The following is a 24,946-nucleotide window of genomic DNA, read 5'->3' as shown; positions in this document are numbered from 1 at the left end:
CAGCTCGGCTCTTCCTCGGAGCGGGCCAATGGGCGGTGCGCGGTGGCGGGGCGGGGCGGGGCGGTGCGCGCGGCGCAGTCACATGACGGGGCGGCGCTGGCGGGGGCGGCGGCGGCGCGACCATGGTGAGGGGCAGCGGGCGGGGGCCGCGGGGCGCCGGGGAGCCCCAGCCGCGGCGGGACCGAGGGGCCCGGCGGCTGAGGGACGGGCCCGGCCTGGGCCCGGGGCAGCGCCCTGAGCGGCCCCGCTGGGCCGGCGGCGCGGCGGGCCCGGCCGGGTGCGGGGCTGCGGCGGGCGCGGAGGCCGCACGGTCCGGCCCGGGCGGGGCTGAGGTGCGGGCCGGGCCCGTGGTGGCGGCGGTAACGCTGCCCGCGGCCTGCGCCGGCTCACCGCCTCGCTGGGTTCAGCACATTTGCTCGTAGGGGCGCGGGGGAAGGTGGTGTTTTTACTGGGGAATCGCGGCCGTACCAGCGGTCAGTTTCGCTCTGTTTTGCCGTGCTGCCCCTGTGTTAAACCCGGGTGTCTGTCATTGCCGGTTCTGTGCACGTGTGCCGTGGTTGTCCGCCTTGCAGCCTGCACTCCAGTCCCTCTTGATCCTCCAAGACTGCTCTTCGTAGGCTTCCCGAGTAAACTTCCTTTCTTTTCCGGCAGAAGAGGTGGTTGTGCATTGATGGGCGCAGCTCATTAGCGCTCTTTGCCGCAAATGTTGGTGTTTGTTAGGCAGGGGGCAGCGAGGTGAGGGTCAGCCTCTTCTCCCTGGCAGTTAGCAATAGGACATGAGGGTGTACTCTTAGTATGTGCCGGGGGAAATTGAAGTTGGACATTTGGAGGAATTTATTCACAAGACGGGTGATTAGACATTGGAATGTCCCCTACCCACGGAGGTAGTGGAGTCGCGGTCCCTGGAGCTGTTTAGGAAAGACTGGACTCTGGACATGGCACTGAGTACCATGGTCTGGTTGACAAGGTGCTGTTTGGCCACAGGCTGGACTCGATCTATCCAACCTCATTCATTCTGTGAAACCTGAAATTTCCGCGTGGAAATAATGCATACTAAGAAATACTTTTCAGTCCTCAGTGAAAATAAGGGAACACTCAAGCTTCCTAATAAAACACAGATATCTTTAATATGCCTTCAGTGGTATGTAATCAATAAAATTTTAAGCAGCACTTGCTGTAACCACCATGATGTGTAATTAGCCTAAGTGTGGTGTGGGAACAATGCTAACAGTATACTGATAGTGAGGCAGAAAATAACCAAGTGCTTTATAAAGAAGGGATTGCTCAGTTCTTAGGCTTTTGGAACAGACTTTCTTTTTAAAGTTATATGTATGTTGGTTTCTATATCTTTGGGGCTGGGCAAAACCTGTAGTGTTACTTGAAAGAGGAATGTTAAATACTGAATTAGGTGATGAGAAACACTAAATCTATGTAGCCACCAGTCTCTGTCCTCCACACAAATATTTTGTGGTAGTCACTAATTCAGCAATGAAACTCCTTTTCTCTGTCATTTCCATGGGAACTGGCCAGACAGTTGTCTGGTCTCATGGCTTCTTTCTAAGAATAGATGTAGTCAGGTGATTCAGAAAAAATAAAGCTACAGATGTTGGACATGGACTAATCACAGGTGTTAAACATGGGATAATTCCCTCTACCAAATTGGGATCCCGTGTGATTTCCTGTGGCTGAGCTTGGTTTAAACCTTGAAGCTGAATGCTTAAGTACCTTTAACATGACTTGTTTTAAGAGGGCTCTGGCTGCTTTTGATCATACCCTGAATAAAAAGTCCATCTCTTTAATACTTAATAGTGTCTTGTGGCTTCCTGTAGCAGTAAGTACCAGTTTCAACACGTGAAAAATGCTTTCATCTCTCTGATTTATCTCTGAGCTTCTATACTGTGAGATGTAATAGAAGTTCTGGAGCCTACAGTGTTGCAGAGAAATGCTTCCTGTATGGTATTAAATGCTTATGTAGTTTTTTGGGTTTTTTTTTTTTTTGTGTTTTTGGCAATTCCCTCAATATATTTCCCAGCAGTGCACTGCGTGCACCCAGGCCTCAGCTGTAGGCTGGCAGTGTCCTGATCTGCTGCTGCAGCTCACCCACCCTCTCTCTTGGGCAGCAGTCATTTGAAATGTCTCAGCAGTGATGTGTTGGCAGGTAATCTTAATAGCATCCAACTGGGAGGGGGCAGGAAAACCTCCCTGGGTAAATGTCATTTGTTGTGGCATTCAGTACAGGCGTGTGAGCAAACAGAAGGAAGTGCCATGTGGAATAGGCTCTAAGCACATCAGTTAACTCAAGTCAAGATTTGGAGATTAGATGAAAATGCACTTTAGAATGGAATGGAAGCAAAACCTTTTACTCATTAATTTTTATACTCTGCATGCAGCTTAAGGCACCTGTGTGTCAGAATATGAGCTTTTAGGCTTGACAAGCTCCCTTGAACTCTGTTCTCTTTCAGAGAGTACTCTGTGTCATTCTTGAGTATCCAAGATACCAGATTTTTAAGTGATTATTAATAGGTTATTATTTTGGGTCCTCTCTAGAGTGCAGCTCAGTGTTAAATACGGAACTAAAAGTGGATCTCATGAAACTGAGTGTTAAAAAATGAGTAAATCTTACACAATAGGTGCAATGTTTGGTTTGTATGTTCAAGAGTATTTGCTGCTATGAGGATAGGCATGATCCAGAATAATGTTTGCTGCTGCAGTAATAAACTTTCTTAATTGTTATCTGCAGGATAATTTGTAGTAACTGTTCTGGTCAGCTGTTTTCAAGCTGTTTTGGGTTTAAAAAAATGTTTTCCAAGGCAACTTAGAGTTTAGTTTACAACTTAGAGTTTCATTTACTAGCCTTTATTTAAAAAAAGCAGCTAAAGAAACAAAACCAGAAAGGAATGAAAAAAGCAGACAAAAAAAAACCCACACCAAAAGCTAGCTTTCCTCAACAACCCCCTCCAAATTCATCTGCTGGGAGTTTGGACTTCCATAACTTGCATGTGGTAACTTATGCTAGCCCTGTGTTCAAAGCTAGCAAAAGGCTTTTGTCTCTTCTGCAGACGCTGCTGATGCAGCTGGGGGAGGCAGTTCTCTGTCCCTTCTCCACTGCTCACTTGCTTCTAAGGGAAAAATGAGTAAAGTAAAACTCTACACATAACTCCTTTCTTCCCACAACATTTGCTGTGCATCTATCTGGTGTGGGTATAGCGCAGACATTTCTGAAGTCTAAATAAGCTGCATAATTGCTGTAAATTGCTTCTCTTGTGCTCAGGCAGGGGTTTGTACCTTATTGTACATGTAGCTGACAAGGCAGGATATTCTGTACTGCTGCTTTTGCCCAGGGTCAAAGTATCTTCCACTTCAAAAGCTGATGTTCAAGATTGTTTTTGTAGATGGCCCTAGAACTCCACAGCTGCTTTTTTGGTAAAATGACACTTGAAAATACTATTTTATATTACTAGGTTGGTAATTTAAGTGTAAGATACATAACATAAACAGTTTTATTCAACATGGAATCTGGCAGAACTGTGTTCTGATTTCAGTGTGTGCCCTGCTGGATGTCACTAGTAGGTTTTTGCTATATGTTCTCTTTCCTTCATTTGCTTTTTGTCACAGCATCCTCAAACTTCAGGCTTGTGTTAGTAGGATATGTGTCTTGATGTGATCTTGCGTATCACTTGATGATAACCAGTTTATGTTTGGGAACCCCTGCAGTTCTAAAGCTGAAAGTAGCTTGTCTTCTGAAGTTGGAAGAAAAGGGTAAACTGATACATATTCAGACTTTGAAAAGTTGGAAGTTGTTCACTAGTGCTGCTATTCCTACAGAAGTTGCTACAAACAACCCCTCAAGTGACACAACTGCTCCTGTTTTATGCTTTTGGCAGCAGTGTGGGTTATTTTGCTACTCGTGCCACTTGAAAATGCTCCAGTTGTCTTTCCTTCAGACATCAAGTGTAGTGCCCTTGTCATAAAGACATCTTTGTTTAGGCTGATCACCTTCTCAGTCTTCAAATTGGCACACATACAAATTGTATTTTCATCTTTCTTAATTCTTCGTATCTTGGAGAGATGCTGAAGAAATAAATTATTATCTTGTGTTAATATGAAAATGCTTCTGTTGATGAATTCAGTTCTTAGTCCCAGTGTTGAATACAGTGTGGGACCTGGCTGTTCAAATTTAGAGCAAAAAGGGAAACATTCTCTGTCTTCTGTTAATGCAGACAAAGTTTGCACTGGCACTACAAATGAATGAAACTCCAGTATTTCCCCAACTGCTGCTAAAATACAGCGGTTAGAGTTCTGTAAGAAGATACAAATGTATCTGCTGAGCCTTGATTCTGTAACCAACATGTTTGTGCACCAAAAGTAAGGAAACCAATGCACATGGATCAACCAGATCCTTCTTGGGGTTGCAGCAAATATGTGTGTGCTTCACTAATGCTTTGGCTTGGTGTTGCTGTTAAAAAGCCTTCTTTTCACAGCCCTGCTTGCAGTGTTTTATGTGGCTTTAGGCAGAACCAGGTGAATGGCAATCTGTTAATCAGCTGGGCTTGTTTTAGCTTTTTCTCAGCCTAAACTGCTGTCCCAACATTGTCTGGCCTTTGTGAACAGCTGGGGATGGAAGAGCAGAGCTGGTGGCTGTGTGAACTTAATGTCCATCAGGAGAAGGGGGCGTAGGAAGTTGTGGTCAGTGTTAACATTGCTGCATTGTTCCTAGCTGTGCTTTAATAGAGATTTGATGTGGTCAGAGCATATGGCATCCAGCTCAGTAGTGATTTATTTTCTCTAAAGCACTGGTATGGATTCAGGGGACTGTAGAATGTAACCAATGTTCTGGCATAAACAAAATTCAGCAAGTCTGTTATGTGATGTTCTGATATTGATTACTGCACACTAGTCCCTGCACTGTCATTTTATATTCCTTAAAAGTCTGATCTGCCACTGAATAATTAAAGCTTAGCAATTACAGCAAACTTCTGCTGGCAGAACATACTTGTTTCACAGTTTGAGGTTGTCTAAGGGTTTGTAGCTATTGAATTGCCTGGGAAATAGGATCATCTAACCATGTTTGCTGTTTTTTCTTATGCTTAAATCATTTTTGGAAGACCTACACACTGATTAATTATATATATAGAGAGAGCTTTGTAAGAGGTGCAGTCACTCTAATTAGCAGAATGGCTTTTTCTGTTGACTAAGTACATTTCTTAATTAGTTATTGTGCATAGTTGGACTATTACTGAGGCACATAGTCACAGTAATGTTGGTTGGAAGGAACCTTTTTTCCCATATAACCTCCTTGAAGCAGGTTTGTGACCTGTGTTGGATCAGATCAGCCTTGGTTTTATCCAGCTGGGTGACTGAGGAGCTTCAAGAGTATCATCAAGGCAAGAACAGTATTGCAGAGCACTTTGTGTTTTCTGTAAGTGGAAAAGGATAGTGGGGAAATTTCAACTGCAGAACGAGAATCCAATTAAATATGGGAAATAACAGGGGTGTGAAATGTTCTATCACCATTAAATTTGTGTTAAATTAAAACTTCTCTGTTTCAATGACAGCCTCAATCTTAATCTCAGTCCTCAACAGATACTTCTGGGGACTCCATGCATGGGGCATGTGGGAGTTGGTACTGAAGATGGTTTTTAAAAACATTAAGGTGATGTAATTCATGGCCTTCCAGCTTGTTTCTGGAATGCAGTTAAAAGGAGGAGACCAGGGACCTTCTGAGCACAGTGGATGAAGGGGACAAGTATAAATAGCTGAGAGTTTACTGAAGGTGAAGGCTCAGAAAACCTGCTGTGCAAATCACTATGTGCTAGAAAAGATGTAGCTGAGATACTGCATCAGTGGTTTTGTCTCCAGCAGTATTTCAGAGGGGCCATCTGAAAACAAACTGCAAGGTTGAGAGAAGTGGAGATGCTCTAAAGAGATGTTAAAGGCTGATCCTGAACAAGAGGTGGATGGCAGTGTTTCCTTGTAAAGCCTTAGGAGGAAGGCTGTGGCTGCAGATAGGGACAGCAGTAGCGGTTCTGATCTAAGTAAATTTGGACATCTTAGCAAATAATTTAAAGATGCTTGTAGAAACTGATCTCATTATTCTGGTAGAGAGAGGGTAGCAGCTGTAGTAGGAGAAGACTTGTTATAGCTGGATTGAGGGGAAATACAAGGATGTAAGCAATGGATTTATTTAATATTTCAAGAAAATGCAGTATGAACCTTCGAAAGTCAAAAGGTAGTGAAAGTTTCAGTTGAAGGTGTAGAGTGTGCCTCTCTGAGGGGAAGCAAGAGTCACTCTGACAGTGTGACTGGGACAAGGACACAAGAGGAGTTGTTGTTTCTCTTCAGCTTTCTGATCCAATCTGCAAGTAGCTTCTACCTTCTGGAATGCACTCACTGTACTTTATCCTTTGCTTATCTGAAACTAGTCCTGCTGAATGGAATGAGATGGCTCAGACAACAGTTGAGAACTTGTGAGCACAGAAAGCATCTGTGCAGTTGCAGAGTGCGGTCTGGGCACTGCTTTGAAGCTTTGTGGACGCAAGTAACAGCAGTGCTTCCTCTCAGCACAGTCGTGTCTCTGCATTCTCTTGGACCTTTTCTTCCCAGCTACTTGCACTGGGTTCTTGTTCTAAATGTTGGAAAGGAAGAGTTTGCCCTGCTCTGCTTGCATGGCTTTGCTATCCAAGAAGCAGTGGTGCTCACAGGATACCTGTAACCTCCCCTCAGGTTTTTGCAGGGCACTTGAACTTTCTCCATTACATGTCTCACAACTGTTTCTGACAACCCTTGAGTGGTCACGCTGCAGTGACACTTGCAGTGCGTTCTAAACTGTGTGAGTCCAGTTTTAGTCAAGTCATAAACAGCTTTATAAAAATAATTGAATTATGATATTTTGGTTTCTTTTTTCCTTCAGCCAACAACACAGCAATCTCCTCAGGATGAACAGGAAAAACTCCTGGATGAAGCCATTCAGGCTGTGAAGGTGCAGTCGTTCCAGATGAAGAGATGCTTGGTAAGAATATGACTTCAAAATGCAATGAAGCTTCTTGTCTGCTAGGAATGAAACAGTAAATCAATACCAATCTCTAGTGCTGTGGGAAAAATTAACCCTTTATGTATCTTTGTGCCAGAGGCTTTGCCAATAAATGAGGCAGCTGCTTATTGAGAGTAAGCCTTGGGTATTCTTTGAATGTGTCTTCCTGATTTTCCTCCAGTATTTGACAAGATAAGTTAAAGATGTACCTTTATAAATTATATACTTGTATTTAAATAAACCTAAGATGAATTTTACGAGATTATTGTTAATGTCCACCATTCTGTTGGTTTTTTTCATGCAGCCTTTTCTTGGTGTGACTGTCAGACTGAGAGGCTGCTGATGAATTACCTGCTGCACAGGATCAATTTTGTAGTGATTAACTATAGATGGATGTGTGAATTCTTCTGTGACTGGAAAACACCATGGACTAGTGTTGTGCTGAGATTTTTATCTGGATATTGTAGCTAATTCAGGCAGATTATGTAATCACACATGGCTTTCTTATGTTTGAGAAGCCTTCATTTTTATTTGGAGAAACTGCTTAAAGTTGCAATGAAAACTTAAATATTCCCATATGTTTTCATGTGGTTATCCAAGCTGACTTTGTTTGCAACCAAATGACAGTACCAAGAAGTGTAACACCTCTTCCAGTTTTGTGCTCAGTGGAATGCTTTGGAAATCTTTAAGTAGCTGCAGCTGCACTTTTCACTGCTATCTGTGATTAAGTGGCAGTATAAATACACTAAGTGCATCACACTAGCAATTTTTTGTTCTCCCTCAAAACCCACTGCTACTGCTTATGATGGGTTGCTCAAGTCTGTGTAAGTGGTAGATTAGAGGTTTGTGGTTGTATCCTGAGATGCCAGGTGATTAAATGCACGAGAAGCTAAGTTAGATGCAGACTAGGAAGGGGTGGCTTTCAGTGAGGTGTTTTTTGTGGGTGAGAAGGAGGGGAAGGTGATGATGGCAATGTGTGTTGTCTGTCTCCTAGAGGTTTCTAGGAGATCTGTGAGATCTGAGCAAAACATCAGACCAGATTTGCTTGCTGGATAGAATCTGAGTGTTGGGTGGAGATTGCTGCATAAGCAGAATGTTTTTAGATTTTTCTACCATTAGTATTATGTTTTATTACTGTAGCTCAGTCTTCAGATGCATCTTCTTATCACCTCAGGTTAAATGTTCATTTAGCATGGGTGGTGTAGTATAAGCTAGATATTAAACCACTGGAGATTTTTTTTATAGATAAAAAGTCCTGCAGTTGCCTACTGTTATTTCTAACAGACTTTTCTCTTCCTCTGAAGGACAAGAACAAGCTTATGGATGCTCTGAAACACGCTTCCAACATGCTTGGGGAGCTGCGGACTTCTATGTTATCTCCAAAGAGCTATTATGAGCTCTGTATCCTTTCAAGAGGAAGCTAATAGTTGAAATGTATTTGGAATGGGGTGTTCATCTGCTTTTTTTTGGTACAATGGTATCTTGTGTCAGATATTTATTAGCACTTTTCTCCTCAGTATTCAGTGTATATGTATTCACGTATGTGTTGTAGGAGAATGTACACTTTGCTCACTGTGTAGGTTGAGTTTTTCTCTCTGGTATAAAACAGGTCTTTGTCTTTCATATCTTCCTCTAGGAAGTTTCAGGAGTCTAGTTCTAAAAACAATATCAGACCTCTAAAACAACTCTTTTATTCCCAGTTTTATTTCCTTTTTTAATATGCTAAAAATTGATTAAAGGTTTGAGGTTAATTTTGCACATTTATCCCAATCATGATTAGTGTTCAGAAGTACTGCCTGCTTGGGCATGTTTGTGTTTGGTACAGCATCTTTCTTCCGGGGTGTGAATGAGCAAATTACTATGAAAATACATTGTAGACATTTTAACTTAAAATCCTTAACTGTGAGAAAAAGACATGGCAATTTCTGATGAGCTACACTACTTGGAAGTCTACCTGACAGATGAATTTGCCAAAGGCAGGAAGGTGGCAGACCTTTATGAGCTAGTACAGTATGCTGGAAATATCATTCCAAGACTGTAAGTGTGTGTATGTTTATGTCTCCTTTGTTTGCTTTTTCTTTTTTAAACTGGTGAATAGTTATCCAGCTCTGGCTTTGGACACTGGTTGGCTTCTCAGTCAGTTTACAATGGTCAATAGTGTTTCTGCCTATTTGGAGCAGATTACTGTGAAACTTCTGAGATTAGGCCAAGCCAGCAGTTGCAGAAGGTCAGTTCTTCCTGTCAGTGTATTAATTTTTCACATGACCAAGATGAAAGCACTTCAATCTTGGAATGAAGTTGGCTTTTGGGTAAGGAGCTGGTCAGTGGAAGATAAAGTACCACACTGATCAGGGAGGTTGACTATGCATTTATTAACTGTTTCTCTTACCTGAGGATCTGGATCTTGCCTTCTGCCACACAGTATAGTTGCTTCTTAACCTTCTGCCTTCTTAGAGAATATGAAGTGTGAGATAAAACATAAAAACATAAAACATAGTCAGTTTTGGGTTTTTGGTTTTGCTTGATACTCATGTTTTTCATTCCTGACTTTGTGTTTGTGCCAGGAAGAGGCTCTGGACACACCAGGCTGAATCTTCATGCAATTTCTGGAGTTTGGCTGATGGTTGCCATAGTGTCTTCCCCTCTGTGTGTAACTACCAGAGTTCTCTTCCTGCCTGCTTGTAGACTCTGTTTTTCCCTGATGAAACTTGTGGTGCTTTCATGGAGGTCCTGTGTAGGCTTTGTGCAGAGTAGGCTTTGTAGCCTACTCTGTTTCTTTGTAGAGACTACAAACTGTTTCTCTGTAGTTTCTTTGTAGAAACTACGAAGTAGTTGCTAGACTACAGTGTGAGAGAGACTTAACTACTTCCCCATTGTAGGTTACTTACCTATATCTGTCAGAACTGTTTTCCAGCTTAGTGGGATGCTGGAAATATAAATGAGCTGGTCTGAGAGCATTCAGGACTTTGTGAGCATTTACATATTCAGTGTATCAAGCATTGTAATGAGGTCTAGTGGCTGCTCAGACTTGCTGTGCTCTGTAGCAGAATAAAATATGAGTTGAAGGCTGGCTAAATATCCGAAATTGTGGGACCCAGGTGATCATTTTATTGCTTTTTTTGTGCTTTCGTAATGCTGCCATGATGGACAAAAGGAACTATTGCCTTTAAGTGTGATGTTGTTACTGTATGATTTATTGTTTGACTTTGTGCCTTTTGCAGGTATCTGCTGATAACAGTAGGTGTTGTCTATGTCAAGTCATTTCCACAGTCCAGGAAAGATATTTTGAAAGACCTGGTGGAGATGTGCCGTGGAGTGCAGCATCCTCTTAGAGGCCTCTTTCTTAGAAACTATCTCCTGCAGTGTACCAGGAATATCTTACCAGATGAAGGCGAGCAAGCAGAGTAAGGAGGATGGGTGAACTTGATAAAATCACTGTTAATAGAGCTTATTTAAAATTTCTATATGACTTCAGATTTGAGAGAAGCAGATATGCTAGAAACAGGTCCCTTAAGAATTCCCTTCTAGCACTGAAGTTCCTCACAAGTGAGGATATGAAAGTTTCTTTTGAAATCAGAAATCCCACCACACATTTCCCCACCCTCTAACCTTCTTAAAACTTACATGTTCACCAGTGACTGGAAGGATGAATACCTCTGACAAGCTTTTCTGTTCTTGACCTCTTATCAATTGCAGTGAAGAAACCACTGGAGACATCAGTGACTCAATGGATTTTGTGCTGCTGAACTTTGCTGAGATGAACAAACTCTGGGTGCGAATGCAGCACCAGGGCCACAGTCGGGACAGAGAGAAAAGGGAGCGTGAGAGGCAGGAGCTGAGGATCCTCGTGGGAACAAACCTGGTCCGCCTCAGTCAGCTGGAAGGGGTTAATGTGGAGCGATACAAGCAGGTGGGATGGCTGTCCACCCTTTCTGACTTCTGCCAGTGTTTTCCAAACTAAACTAGTTTGGAAACTAAACTAGTTTGGACTTCCACATGAGCAGCAGGAAGTGTTACAGTTTTACTATAAGTTCAGTAATCCCAGTGCTTCTCAAACTCTTCACCTGAGGAAAAGTTTTGAATACTCATGAAGGTATACAGTGTTTTCTCAGGCCAAAGACATGATTCACACATTCTCCTGTAAGTCTGTAACAGTGACAAGAAATGATAAAACTTTACTTTCCAATTCCCATTTTCCTTGCAGAATAATGGGTTGGTGTAAGGCATATGTGCACATCCAGTGTTCTGGATAGTCTTCACAAGTTGTGAGGCTGTGCTTCCCAAAGCATTCAAGAGACCTGTTACCGTGTGAAATGACAGTGAAGGAAATGTATTATTTAGAAGTCTGTCCCTTGTAAGTTCTACCATACAGCTGCTGAAAAGAGCTTTGAATGGTGCTGCTGAGACCCTGGGTATGTGCCAGCAAAGTCAGTAGCACTGACTTATGAAATCAAAGCTTGCATAATGTATGAAAGGGACAGACTTCTGAGATCAATAGATTTTTTTTTTCTCTGAAGGATGGAACTGCAGAAAAATGGGACTTTTTATCAGAAAGCTTTTATGTGGAGAATCAGCTGAGAACTGCTAGAAACTCTGCTCTGCTTGGATTAAATGCATGTGTGACTATAAACTTAGAAGGTAATTGTAAAATCACTGCAATACCTTTTCCCTCGTATTCCAGATTGTTCTGCCTGGAATACTGGAGCAAGTTGTGAACTGTAGAGATGCTTTAGCTCAGGAGTACCTCATGGAGTGCATCATACAGGTGAGCTGCTTTAGTTCAAATGCAGTGATGGGACACAGGGAACACTTCTATACACTTAGTCAGATTCAGGCTGCTTTCATATCTTCCTCATGGACTGGAGAACTTCATCCCTGGGATCTGTACACAGTGGCTTGTCCTATATTTTTTACCAGATGGGCAGAGTGGAAACAGATTCATTTTGTGCTCCTTCTGTGGCAGTAGCTTAAAAGCATCTGAGCAGCAGTGCCTGTGTCATGAGTTGTAATAGAGAGGTTGGCCCTCGAGTTACCCATTTGTCTTGTATCTCTTGCTTCATGCCTTTACCCAGTCAAGGTCAGCTTCATAGGCCAGAGTGTATTTACTGTATGGCTATCTGCTTTAGAATTATTCTGTTGCATTTATCTTCTGTGTAACAATGGGCAAATTCAGTTTATAACTTGATGACTATTGATCTAAAACTTCAGGTTTTCCCAGATGAATTTCACCTCCAAACCCTGAACCCATTTCTCAGAGCCTGTGCTGAGCTGCACCAAAATGTGAATGTGAAAAATATAATTATTGCTTTAATTGACAGGTGAGTGACCAAGGGGGTGGAACTTGACTCAAAATTAAGTTTGTGTTGTGCACAAGCAGATGATAATTCTTCTATGATTTGATTGTATTTAATTTCTGATACCACTTCACTGTTTCCATGTGTTTGTATCAGCTGTAATTAAAGCTCTGAAGAATATTATTTCTGTAGCTTCTGCTCTCTGGATTCTGCTTTTACAGCTTCCAATGAAACCTGCTTTGTGGACTGATTAAAACTTGTAAACAGATTAATCCAGGAAACAGCCTATTTAATATTGAGCAGTTTCATGCTTCAGAACTGAAGTGACAGCAGTGCCCTGCTTTGACATCCATATCATTCATAGGTACCTCTTGAGAACTTGAAGATCCTAATGGCTAAATCACCTGTCAGGGGTACTTTACCTTGCAGCATCAGAGATCAGAGAACATAACAATGCTTCTTCAGAACAGAGCTAGTAGGAAATGGAACTACCTTCTTAATTCTTAACTTGCCACTAGCGTCTTGACTGTTCTCCCAAAAGCATGTTTTTCCTGTCGAGGTACTACTTAAAACTGCACTGAGTTCAGATTTGGGGGAGAAATCATAGAATCCTTTACGCTGGAAAAGACCTTTAAGGTCAAACTGAAGTTTTAATTTGTATCCTGGAAGGAAACACAGATTTTCAGTGAGCACCTGCACTTTCTTACTGCAGAAAGGAAGTGTACCTGCATGGCTTCTCTCAGGCCCTAGAAGAGCCTTGTCCTTTGCATTTGCATCCACATATGTACCTTCATACATCTGGTCCATGTACCAATGTATGGACTTCAGTTACCACAGGGATCTTTGGTCCCCCTGGCACTCAGCATTGGGTAGAATTATTGTATCCTCTCTAATGTCTGGGGAGGACTTAGGTGTATTGTGCACGACTGGTATAACTTAGGATCTTGAATTTTTTAATTACCAAGTCTGTAGTTCATTTTCTCCAGGTTATGGCATATTTAGATGTTCAAGACTTTGGTTTTATTGGAGTATCTTTCAGTGTTTGTGCATTTGTCAGACACTTTGCTACCCTCAGAGATGTTCACAGGAATTCATTGGTTTCCCACACTTTGATGCTGTAGCTCAGATTTTTCATAGTTTTGTTAGCTTTAAAAAAAAAAACAACCAAAAATGTAAACCCCAAACATCACAAAACCCCCAAATCCCAAGAAATGTTGCTTGTAACTGATTTTTGAGACTATCGTGATTACTTTTGAGAAGTCATGGGATATTTTGCTAGGCTCTTACACTGGAGTGTGGCAGTATCATTCTTGTGAGAAGGCATTTCTTGTGCAGCTTTTACTGTCATGTTAAACTTTGGTATCACCCCCACAGTTAGTTTTTTATGTTCTTACTGTTACAAATACCAGTAAGTGACTGGCCAGCAGTGACCCTCTGTCCTCCCAGCCTTACCACTGCTGGGGTTTGTTGGGCCACTGAAGGCTTCCAGAACTCTCTCTTTGGGCTGTGGGACAAGGGCAGAAAGGTGGCAGCTGATGGTTATCTTTGTAGTTTGGCAGCTTGAGATTTTGGCTGTAATGTTACTGCCAGTGTTGGAGCATATGAGTGGATCTGTCCTTGGAGTCCATGTGTGTAGGGAGGATGTTGTGTTTGTGTTGGAGCTGGTAGCAGCAATGGCCAGGAGCTTCAGTATCGTGTAAAGATGTGAAGCTGCCCTGTATAGTTTGTGCCTCTTGGCATTTCTGATCTTTGTTTCAGCTGGCATTGGGTAATTGGATCTGAACATCAGTGACTGCTGAAGAAGCTTGTGAAAATTTTATCCTTATTCCTGTGGGGTTTTCCTGCTGAAGGAATCTCTGCAAATAGTCTTGCTGCTTTAGGATCTTTGTTGCCTTACTAAACCATTCATGACTTTTAATTATGCTGCCATCTACCTGCAGCTTGTTCATACCTTGAAGCATTGCTGGCTTTACATCGAGCTGTTGCCAAGGAAAGCTGCCTTGTGCCTCTAAGAAAAGGCAGTGATTGTTCCTGGCTTTAGAAAGTCTGCTTCTTAGCACCCTAATCAAATATAAGAATAGTTCAATGTCTTATTTTTCCTGGCAGTGAAGTTTTTCTGCTTCCCAGGCTTTTCTTATGTGTCCCTTTATTTCAGATCCAGAGTTCATTCAGAATCAAAATTGGGAAACCTGTAGAAAGAATTTAAAAAACTTTAATGCAACACCTTGTCATAAATATTTTTGTAGTTCTTTCTCTAATTCAGAGTAGAATAATCTCAATAATTAGAAAGTCAAGATAGCAGTGCTGAGCTTCTTAAGCTGCAACTCTGGTAAGGTGTTAGTCTTCTGATAGTGGTACTTTCTGTCCTCTATCTCGTTTTTGCAGAAATGGTGGTTGGCATGACTCTCTCTTATGCATAAAAATACCTCTCACCATCTCCTGCATGCTTGCTGGATGGTAGTTTCTTTCTTCCACCATCTCCCCCCACCAAAAAGAAAAAAAATGTTCTTCACTTCTCCATTCTTAGGTTCACTTTGTATTTTGTTCTCTGCAAATAGTGTAAGTTCCAAACATGTTGGTTGGTCTTTAGCAACAAAGAATATTTAAGTCAGCATATTCCTTCTGGGTGTGTGGTTTTTTTTTTTTCTGGAGGCTGTTTTGTGGAGGATGCAGTTGGGTGTCTAATTTCAGTAATATCACTGAATGAATAAGTGCAGCATATTTGCTCTTCCATCAGCCTACTCTGTACTTCTTAATCTGCTGGAAAGAACAGAGCACTTGCTTCTAGATGAAGAATATCAATTATGAAATGTCCTTCCTGTTCCTTCTTCACCTTGCCTTTTCTGTCAGCACTCTTTTCCAGGACTGATAGTTACCAGGTTCAGTTGCTCAAAAGGCTTCTAACTTCCATTAATTCCCTTTTTGCTTGTAATAGAGCTTCCAAATATACCTAAAGGACTTGCTTTTTCTGCCAGTCCCTCTTTCTGCTCTGTATTTGAGGAGTGGAAAAGCTATCCTGACCAAGCTGCTTTCCTTGCTCTGTCACCAGGTTAGCTTTATTTGCACATCGTGAAGATGGACCTGGTATCCCAGCAGATATCAAACTGTTTGATATCTTTTCACAGCAGGTTGCTACTGTTATACAGGTATGTTTGGTATCCCTGCATGCAGTTTTGGGGGTGTTTTTTTGCAAAGTTCTGTGCTTTAGTATCAACTTCGTGCTGTCTTAAATTTCAGTCTCGGCAGGATATGCCCTCAGAGGATGTGGTGTCTTTGCAAGTTTCTCTCATTAACCTGGCTATGAAATGCTACCCAGACCGTGTGGACTATGTTGACAAGGTGTTGGAGACTACTGTGGAAATATTCAACAAACTTAATTTGGAGCAGTAAGTGTCTCTTGCATTTTCTATGGCATGGCAGTTAATACCCTAAAATCAGGCCTTCTGCATTTTGCCACGTTTGGTGAGATAGCAGAGCCATGCTCTGGATGTGTAAGGTCACTGCTTTTGGACCAAGCTGCAGCAGCTCTGATAAACTCCTGACTAACCAGGACCTGCTCCCCTGTGCATAAATTGTGCTGTACAACCACACAATGTGTGTGCATTTTGTAGTCATCCCTTACAGCACTCTAGAGTTCTGCTTTTGCTGTGTTTGCAGCTCTCTGCTTCTGTTGGCAGCAACTTAAAACATGCCTTTGTTAACTTAAAACATGCATTTGTTACTGTATGTTCCAAAGAGCAAGATCTCACTTATTTTGATACTTGCTTCCTTTCTCCCTTGCACCAAGTTGCTTGGTGGTTGTTGTATACCTCAGAATTGATACTCTGAAGCAGACTTTAAACCTGTCTACATGTGTGAACCATTGATTAATTGTGGTTTTTTGCATATATTTTCTTTTAGTATTGCAACAAGCAGTGCTGTTTCAAAGGAGCTGACTAGACTTTTGAAAATCCCAGTTGACACTTACAACAATATCCTGACAGTTCTGAAACTAAAGCATTTTCACCCACTCTTTGAATACTTTGATTATGAGTCCAGGAAGAGCATGAGTTGTTACGTGCTTAGCAATGTATTGGATTATAACACAGAAATTGTGTCCCAAGAACAGGTATGATACAAATTAACTTGAAATTCTAGGTATTTAAATGACTGTTCAAAGAACTGAAAACACACTTACTGACTTCATGCTGGGCATGCTTTGTTTCCTAGTCTGCATGCCCCTGCCTCCTCTGGCACAGGCTTTATCCCACTTGGTAATTCCTCCTCCCATGTTCTTAAATGTCTTTGAACATCTTACCTGACCTTATCCTAGAGACTACTTCTGATTTACCACACCTCAGCCTAGACAGTAATCTGTTAGGTGTGAGCACTGACCCTGAATCCCTTTAAAACTGGGTCTACTGTCTAAAGAAGGCTGCACAGCCTTTGGAATCTGCATTTCCTCTGCACTGCTGTGCTACCCTGTCCCACTTGTGCTGAGAGGGACCCTTCTTCAGGGTGTAAGGCACATAAGTCTGAATCATCACCACTATGAGTGGCTGTAAAGATGTTCCAAATTGCTGACAATTTATGTTTCTGGGCTACTGTAGTTTAAACAGAACTTCTATTACCTTTAACAGGTTGATGCTATCATGAATTTGGTATCCACACTGATCCAGGATCAACCAGATCAACCTGCCGAAGATCCTGACCCTGAGGACTTTGCTGATGAGCAAAGTCTTGTGGGAAGATTTATTCATCTGCTGCGTTCTGATGACCCTGACCAACAGTACCTGGTTGGTGACTGGTGCCTCTCAATGTCTGTGCTCTCTGAACTGTCACAGTTCTTGCATTATTGACTGTACAAGACTTGAGTGAAGCTGGGAGCTGGGACATCACTGCTCTGGCACTACAAACTCAATAGAGAACATTATGTATGACACCTTTAGTGGCAGGATGATGTGTTGTTTATTCAGAAAAAGATGAAGACTTAAGGATTGGTTGATTTAAACTTTTCATCCCATGAGGTGGCAACTATCTGTATTAATTTGTAGAACTCTTAATGTTCTGACAACTTCATATAACCAACTATGGAAAACACAGCAAGTGCTATTTGGAGTACTGTGCTATTTGTGTATTTTTATACCAAGAGAATGCAAAAAACCTCAGAAAATACAGCTTAGTATGTCTGGCCCTAGAGATTTTAATTTCTGTAAAAATGGGGTCTTCATACAGTATGTAGTGTCCTGCTGCTTGGTTCCTAATGCTTTTCCTCTCTGCTTGGTCCATCTGTAACCATAAATTTCACACGTCCTTGCAACTTGTGCATTATGGTACTTGTAATGGTTTGAGTTGATCTATGGCAGCTTAATGTAGTTCTCTATTGGTAATCTGCTGTTTCTGGCTTTAGGGAGGTCACTTAAACTTCAAATAAACTGTCTTGATGTGTGTGATAGAGTAGAGGGCCAGAGATAGTCTGTCTGTGCCAGATCCACTGGAGAGGCTGGCAGAAGCTGTGCTCAAGTTGGATGCTGCTGCAGATGGCACAGTTAGCTCATGTCAGAGTCAGGCCTGCTTGGGGACTACTGTGACATTACATTGTGCTTGAAATAAAATTGACTGACTCTGTCCTGAAGTTGCAGCAAGATCACACTGTATAAACAGTGAGAATAGAGCAACAGAATAAAGTGCAAGTTATGCATAACACAACTAGCATTGATCTAGCTTGGCTTTAAGTTCTGGGATAAGAACTTCTTACTTAAAGTGTGATGAAACTTGTGTAATGGGGAGAAGCATAGCTTTACAGGAATTGGAGACAGTTGTGTTTCAGGACCTTACTGCTGGAGTAAAGCAGAAAGTGTGGTTTTGGGTTTTGTTTTGTTTTTTTTTTCCTTATAGAGAGCAAAGCTTCCCTCAAAGGAATGCTGGTACCAAGGAAATTGATATTTCTACTCCAAAAGAATTTACATAGTGAGAGATGTTGAAGCTGTTTCTGCAAAGATTGAGTTTCAGTCTGTCTTTCTCATCTAGCAGTGCTTTGCTTTAATCACATTGACCACCTTTAAATGCCATCAAAGGACTTGTCATGTTATCTTTTGGGTATAATTCTATGAGCTACTTAATACCTTTTAGTAATAATGAATAATAGCTCCCTCAGTATCACAAATGCTTGCATCAAATTTTTCTACAATACAACAGCAGCAGGAAAAAAATTCCAAGGCTATAGGATTTTCACAGTATCTCACTTTAAATTATGCATTCTGTATGGAAGAGATATGAAATGCAAATTCAAACAGCCTAGTCCAAGTGTATTAGCCAGAGTGGCTAACCAGTGTGGAATGGGTGATTACAGACTTCTGTATATTCAGGTTATTTGCATGACTTCTACATCAAATTTGAAAATATGTTTAGGGTGGGGCACTGAGCTTCCCTTGAGTGTCTGTTTCTGTGGCGTATTCTCTGAGCTCACAGTGCTTCTGTTCTAGATCCTCAACACTGCCCGGAAGCACTTTGGGGCAGGGGGGAACCAGCGCATTCGTTTCACGCTGCCACCCTTGGTTTTTGCTGCCTACCAGCTCGCTTTTCGCTACAAAGAGAACTCCAAAGTGGTAAGTTCACCTCTAGCTTGCTCTTGTATGCTTGCTTAGCTTTATTTTCTTGAAAATGCATTTTGTCTGGCTACATGAGTATGCTCAGACTTGATACAGAAGGCTTGTTTTGTTTGGGTTTTTTCTCAAGGCAGATTTTTTCTGGAGGTTTGAATGCTTTTGAATTTAATGAAGATATTTATCAAGTCATAATAAATTACTTTAGTACTTCAGAAGTGACAAAGCAGAAATTGACCAGTTTTGTTTATTCATTAAGGTGACTGATTATGTACCTTTACTGGAGACCAGAACTAATGGCATGAAACTGATTCAAATCTGGATATTGAAATTCATCAATTTCTAAATTGTAGCTACATTATTGTAATGTTTCTAAACCTACAAAAAGGCACTTGCTTTAACTTAAAAAAGTGTATATTAAAATAATGACTGATCCATTTTGGCTCTTAAATACTTTCTCATTGAGATAGTTACCTTAAATATGTATTTCCTTTACTGTGGGTGTTATATTGTGGGGAAATAAGTTTCAGTGTTTGTTAAAACACTCTTCAAAATGAAGGTTTTAAAATCCTCTTCTGCTTCTTATTGCTCCAGACTGAACAGAATTTTTCTTCTCTTGCCTAACTAGGCTTTTGCTCAGCTATGTGCTAAGCTTAGCTGTCCTAACTGCAGTTCAGTGTAGGCTTCTGAGGAAGGCTTCTATGAGCTGGTAGGAAAAACGGGTATGAAATTTTTGTAAATTAAAGAAATATTTTGTGCAGACCCACTGAAGCCAACACTACTGCTGGGGCACTGGAGTGACTGGAGTGGCATTAGACGGGAAGAGACCAGAGCACTTAACAGATCTTAGTACAATTTAGAGTCCCTTTTCCTTGTAGCAGTGCTCTTGTTCAAGCCTTTACTTGTTTTTCTTGTCTAGGATGACAAATGGGAAAAGAAGTGCCAGAAGATCTTTTCCTTTGCTCATCAGACCATCAGTGCTCTGATCAAAGCAGAGCTGGCAGAGCTGCCTCTCCGACTCTTCCTGCAGGGAGCACTGGCTGCAGGAGAAATTGGCTTTGAGAATCATGAAACTGTGGCCTATGAGTTCATGTCTCAGGTGAGTGTCCAACTATTAGGGCTGGTGTCCTGTGCTGCCTTTAATTTAATTTGGGTAGGTTTGCTGAACGCTGAACCATTCCATCATGATTAGAACACCTGAAATGACGTGTAGCCGATGCTACTAGGTAGAAACTCCTCATTTCATTCTTGCTTCCCAGGCTGCTGTGGAATTAAGCTCCATTGCTACTGATTTGAATACTCAGTCTGACAACAGTGGTATGTTGCAATGCTGCCTCCTGCTCGTGTAGTTGGCTCACTGGAGGAGTGTAGTTTTCTCAGCATAAAATGCTCCTTCACTGCTTCTGTCTCCAGCTCCTGATATCCAGCTGGTATTGCCCTGACCACAAGCACTCTGGAAGTTTTCTGAAATCTGCAGTGCTCACAACTGCTATGCTGGGCTTTGCCAGTTAAAATCCTTGTATTGGAACCTATTGTAAACTACTCTGAAAATCAATTTGAACTTGTAACTTGGTCTTCTTAAGCCTTACTTGTTGGAAAAACCTTCCCCTCCTGTCCATCACATAAAGAATCAATGTGTTCCATGTTATCCATGTTGTAGCTTTGTCCTAATCTTTCCTCTAATACTGCTACTAAATGCACGTTTTTAAACAGAGTTGCTGATAAGCTTGGTTTGCTCACTGTTTGTTATCAGTTGCTGTTGTAGCACAGTTCTGACAATGAGAGCAGCATGGTAATTATGTACTTTCCATTAGAGATACAGTCAAGATTTGTCTGTCCTCTGAAGGTTCTTCATCCGTGCAGCAGTGCAGGTGCTTTTATTACCTGCTGTCATCACTGACCTGCCATCAACCTCTGCTCTGCTATTTTGTGTGTTTCAAAGAACCAGATCTTCTTCAAGGACTGTTTCTGCTGCTGAAGTTCTGCGTTTGAATAGGTGCTTGAAATGAGGAAAAACTCAATCTTCAGATTATATCTGGGATCACACTTGTTTGCTATGACCACTTGAATACTATTTCTTGTAAGACTTTTTTCTGGTCTGTGGATTTACTTGATTTTTACACTCTACATGAAGGATTTTTTTTTCCTGCCTGAAGCTTTTAACAAATGGAAAACTGGACAGTTTCTTGCTGTGTCAGTAGCAGGTGTGATTTTTGTTTTTGTTTCCTGATGTGTTCTGATTGAGTCTTGCTTGCTCCCTTGTCTAGGCCTTCTCTCTATATGAAGATGAAATCAGTGACTCAAAAGCACAGCTGGCTGCAATCACCTTGATAATTGGGACATTTGAGAGGATGAAGTGCTTCAGTGAGGAGAACCACGAGCCTTTGAGGACACAGTGTGCACTGGCAGCCTCCAAACTCCTGAAGAAGCCAGACCAGTGCCGAGCTGTGAGCACTTGTGCCCATCTGTTCTGGTCTGGCCGAAACACTGACAAGAACGGAGAGGAGGTAAGAACAGAGTGACAGCAGTGGGACACAACCTGCCTCAGTAGCAGTCCTGCCTTCCTTCTGTAGACACTTCTAAAGTAGATACATGGGTGAAGTAGGTTTGGTTGGAATTTATTCTAAAACATGAAACTTCTAAAACTCACTGCAGTGTAAACTGCATAAATAAAAAAAAAAAATGGAGAAGACTAATTTAAGGGTGGAAGTACCAGGCAAACTTTTGAGTGTCACCTAGTTAAAAGCTAGTTGACTGGGCTCCACTTTTCTTGTTTGCACTAGCTCAGTTTGCATGTGAACTACTTCCAAATTTAAGGTAAAAGTTATTGAAGTAAAGGTAAAAAATTCCTCTGTGTTCTTCAGGACTTGTCACATTAGCTGTTGTCATTTTAAAGAGCAGTGTTTGAAATGTATTTTTCAAAGTATGCATCATGGTACATGTTACAAAATTGAGATAATTGATCTCATTATTGAAGGCTTTCAACAACTGTTCATGTTACTGTGTGATTTAACAAAGTCTAATGTTGGGGGCAGTCAGGGTGGGCACTTGGTGAGCAAGTGACAGCTTGCTCTTTGTGGTTTGTGTTTCTGTGGCAGACCCCCAGGGAATGTTCTGTGCACCAAGGGAAGAGATACTGGAGCTCCCTAAGGTTCTTTTACTTCTTGTAATTTTGGTGCTTTTCCTTCTAGCTTCATGGAGGAAAAAGAGTGATGGAATGCCTAAAGAAGGCTCTGAAGATAGCAAATCAGTGCATGGACCCTTCTCTGCAAGTCCAGCTTTTCATAGAAATTCTGAATAGATATATCTATTTTTATGAAAAGGAAAATGAGGCGGTGAGTGGAAATATATTCTCTGTTGCATCTTTTTTAAAGAGCATTTCTTTAAGCTCTTCATTCATACTTATACCACAAATTCTCTTCAGTTTGCCTTGTAGTCTCATGAGAGGCACAAGTTCTTCTGATAAGAGAGGAGTCAATTCTTGATGTGGTAGTAAAACTATTGGATTAAACTTCGTTCTTCCCACATTGTGGGGGAAATGCTTGCAGTTTAATTACAAATTTAAATATTGTGAGACTTGTATACCTGAAATATTTTAGGCTAAAACTTACTGGAACTTAGATGAGAATGTAGTAAGATTCTAGCTTTAGAGGTACCTAACTTCATGTATACGTAAGAGAAAGAAAATTCTTCACAGGTGTTCATGGTCACTGCTGACTCTGCCAGGTTGGTGTAAACTTTAATTTCACAGAATAGATATGACACCATATGTACTCAGCATAAATTGTGTGTGTATATAATCTGAGATAGTTACCTGATCCATTTTCTGTTAGCAGATAAAGAAGAGTTATGCAGTTTGAAAAACCTGCTTGGTCAAGTAGAGATCAGTGTCTCCTCTGATGTCATTGACTGAGAGCAGACATTAAAGAATACCCTGTAGTTCTGAGAGAATTCCTAAAGAAGTTTGAGGGATTTGCTGACTTTCCAATAACTGAACTGCCTTCTTAGTATAGGAGTGCTCTAGTATAGGAGATGCTATATCTGATGGAAATAAAAATAAAGCTTTGAATTTCAAAGCACTTGGCAGATGTAAAAATGCTCTCTGAGTACTCTGGTGGCCTGCAATGCATTTTGTGTAGAGCCCAACTTCAGCCTGTAGGCAGCCATGCCTTGTTCTCTAAGAATAACTTTAAATCTGATATTGACATCCTGACTGACTTCTTTAAGAAGCAGTTACCTCACAGTGCATATACAATCTGATTGTGTGTGCCAGTTGTGTTTGAAGCTTTTTAAATTTGTATTGAATACACTGGAGAGAAATGCTGTTGAAATCGTTACAAAACTATCAGGCTAATGAAAGTTTTTCACATTTGCTGAGATAGGGGAATTTCCAGAGAACTTTGAAACTGGAAAGGTCCTGTGAGGAGCCAGAGAAGGCAGTCCCCAACAGTTTGTCTCCATACAGTCTTATCAGCATTTTGAAGGATTGTCCAAATACAGATAGCTTAAAAACAAGTCTGTTAAAACTAATGTCTGTGTGCTTGTACACAGGTGGTGTTGATGACTTGTTTTATGTTCTGCAGGTGACAATTCAGGTTTTGAATCAGCTTATACAGAAGATCAGAGAAGATCTCCCAAACCTTGAATCTACTGAAGAAACAGAACAGATTAACAAACACTTTCACAACACACTGGAGCACTTGCGTCTGAGGAGGGAATCACCAGAGTCTGAGGGGCCAATTTATGAAGGTCTTGTTCTTTAGAAAGACACTCACTGTACCTGTTTTCATTTACATACCATATTTTTTTTTTTAAGATAGGTTCCTAGGTTGTGCCTTTCAGAAATGTCAAGTTAACATTCATGTGTTCAGTCTGGCACTTCAAACATTTGTGTTGAGTACTCTAACAAACTTGGAAGGTTGGACCAGCAACTACAGGTTTCATCAGTTAGCATGGCTGAAATTTTCTTTGAAATCCATGTGACACGGTAGGCTCTTCAGTTCTGATTTCTCTTCTGTCTGTTCACTGTTGCTTCTCTAGCACTAGAGCTCTAAACTGGCAGTGACTGTCAGCTGAAACTGTGTCTGATCCTTACAGAGCATCAGATTTTTGGGATTATTGTATGTCAAATTCTGCTTGTGCTTTTCTTTTAATGCGAGTTAAGACTAAGTGTAATATTTTTCCCTAAAACTAGAATATATTAATGCATGTTTGGAGAGTTTTAAAGTACCATGTTCAAAAACAGAAGTTATATTTTGCATATTAAGGCTCTGTGACATTCAGTGAGGGCCAGTACTGTGCACAGGGCGTATTTATCAAGATAATTTTGTTCCAAATAGTATAAAAAAAATAGAGAAATTGCAATCTATATAGATATGTATAACCTTCATTACTGTAAATTTAGGGGAAAATGCATTACACAAGTTTATTCAGTATCATGATTTTGCACCAGTGAAACAATAAAGTTGCTATTAACACCTGTTGTTTCATGTCTCTTCAGAGCCCACTGTTGAACCCAAAGCTAATGCTGAATCTTCTGATAAAAGCGAAAGAACTTTTGTTTTGTAGGGACAGAAAAATCAAAGCATAGTTATCCTGGCTGAGCTGGGTGGCTGCTGGCATTTCTAATGTAGGAGTTTGTGATGCAAACCTAGTATTTCCCCACATGGTGCTGAGATGATGTGTGCTCACATTTCAGAATGCTTTTATGACATAGCTGGAGTGAGGAAGAATCCTACAGGATTCTGTGCCAGAGAGTTGAGTGGCAGTTGAATGACAGTGCTGTAGGAAACTGAGCAGTAGAGCACGGCCAGTGGCAGCTGCTGCAGAGCTGGTCCAGTCCATGGGTTAATACCAGTTGCTGGAAGTTCTGACCTGTCTGGTTTGCCTTTACTGAATGTGGTGTTCTAAAGATAACTGATGGAATTGCATTGAGTGACCACTGTTTTCTGAAAATGTGTCCTGGCTTGATTGGATAGTAAATGAGACTTCAGTGGGATTGTTCAGTAATTTAGTGCTCCCTGATTTCTGAAAAAGGC

General features: G+C 41.2%; 1 protein-coding gene across 1 annotated transcript; it reads left to right on the top strand.

Moving 5' to 3' along the window:
* The first annotated feature begins 59 nt into the window (after positions 1-59).
* VPS35 (VPS35 retromer complex component) lies at positions 60-24,385 on the top strand. The gene is made up of 17 exons (XM_058845780.1): positions 60-125; positions 6,911-7,009; positions 8,335-8,431; positions 8,944-9,067; positions 10,252-10,434; positions 10,727-10,940; positions 11,712-11,795; positions 12,239-12,348; positions 15,374-15,470; positions 15,562-15,710; positions 16,225-16,432; positions 16,944-17,099; positions 18,789-18,911; positions 19,828-20,007; positions 21,176-21,415; positions 22,100-22,243; positions 23,492-24,385. Exons 1-17 carry the CDS (start codon positions 123-125, stop codon positions 23,669-23,671), a joined length of 2,391 nt encoding a protein of 796 aa, XP_058701763.1. The 5' UTR covers positions 60-122; the 3' UTR covers positions 23,672-24,385.
* The last annotated feature ends 561 nt before the right edge of the window (positions 24,386-24,946 follow it).

Source organism: Poecile atricapillus, chromosome 10 (assembly GCF_030490865.1).
Source record: "Poecile atricapillus isolate bPoeAtr1 chromosome 10, bPoeAtr1.hap1, whole genome shotgun sequence".
NCBI lineage: Eukaryota > Metazoa > Chordata > Aves > Passeriformes > Paridae > Poecile > Poecile atricapillus.
The sequence above is the reverse complement of the archived record's forward strand: the minus strand, read 5'-3'. Positions and strand labels throughout refer to the sequence as shown.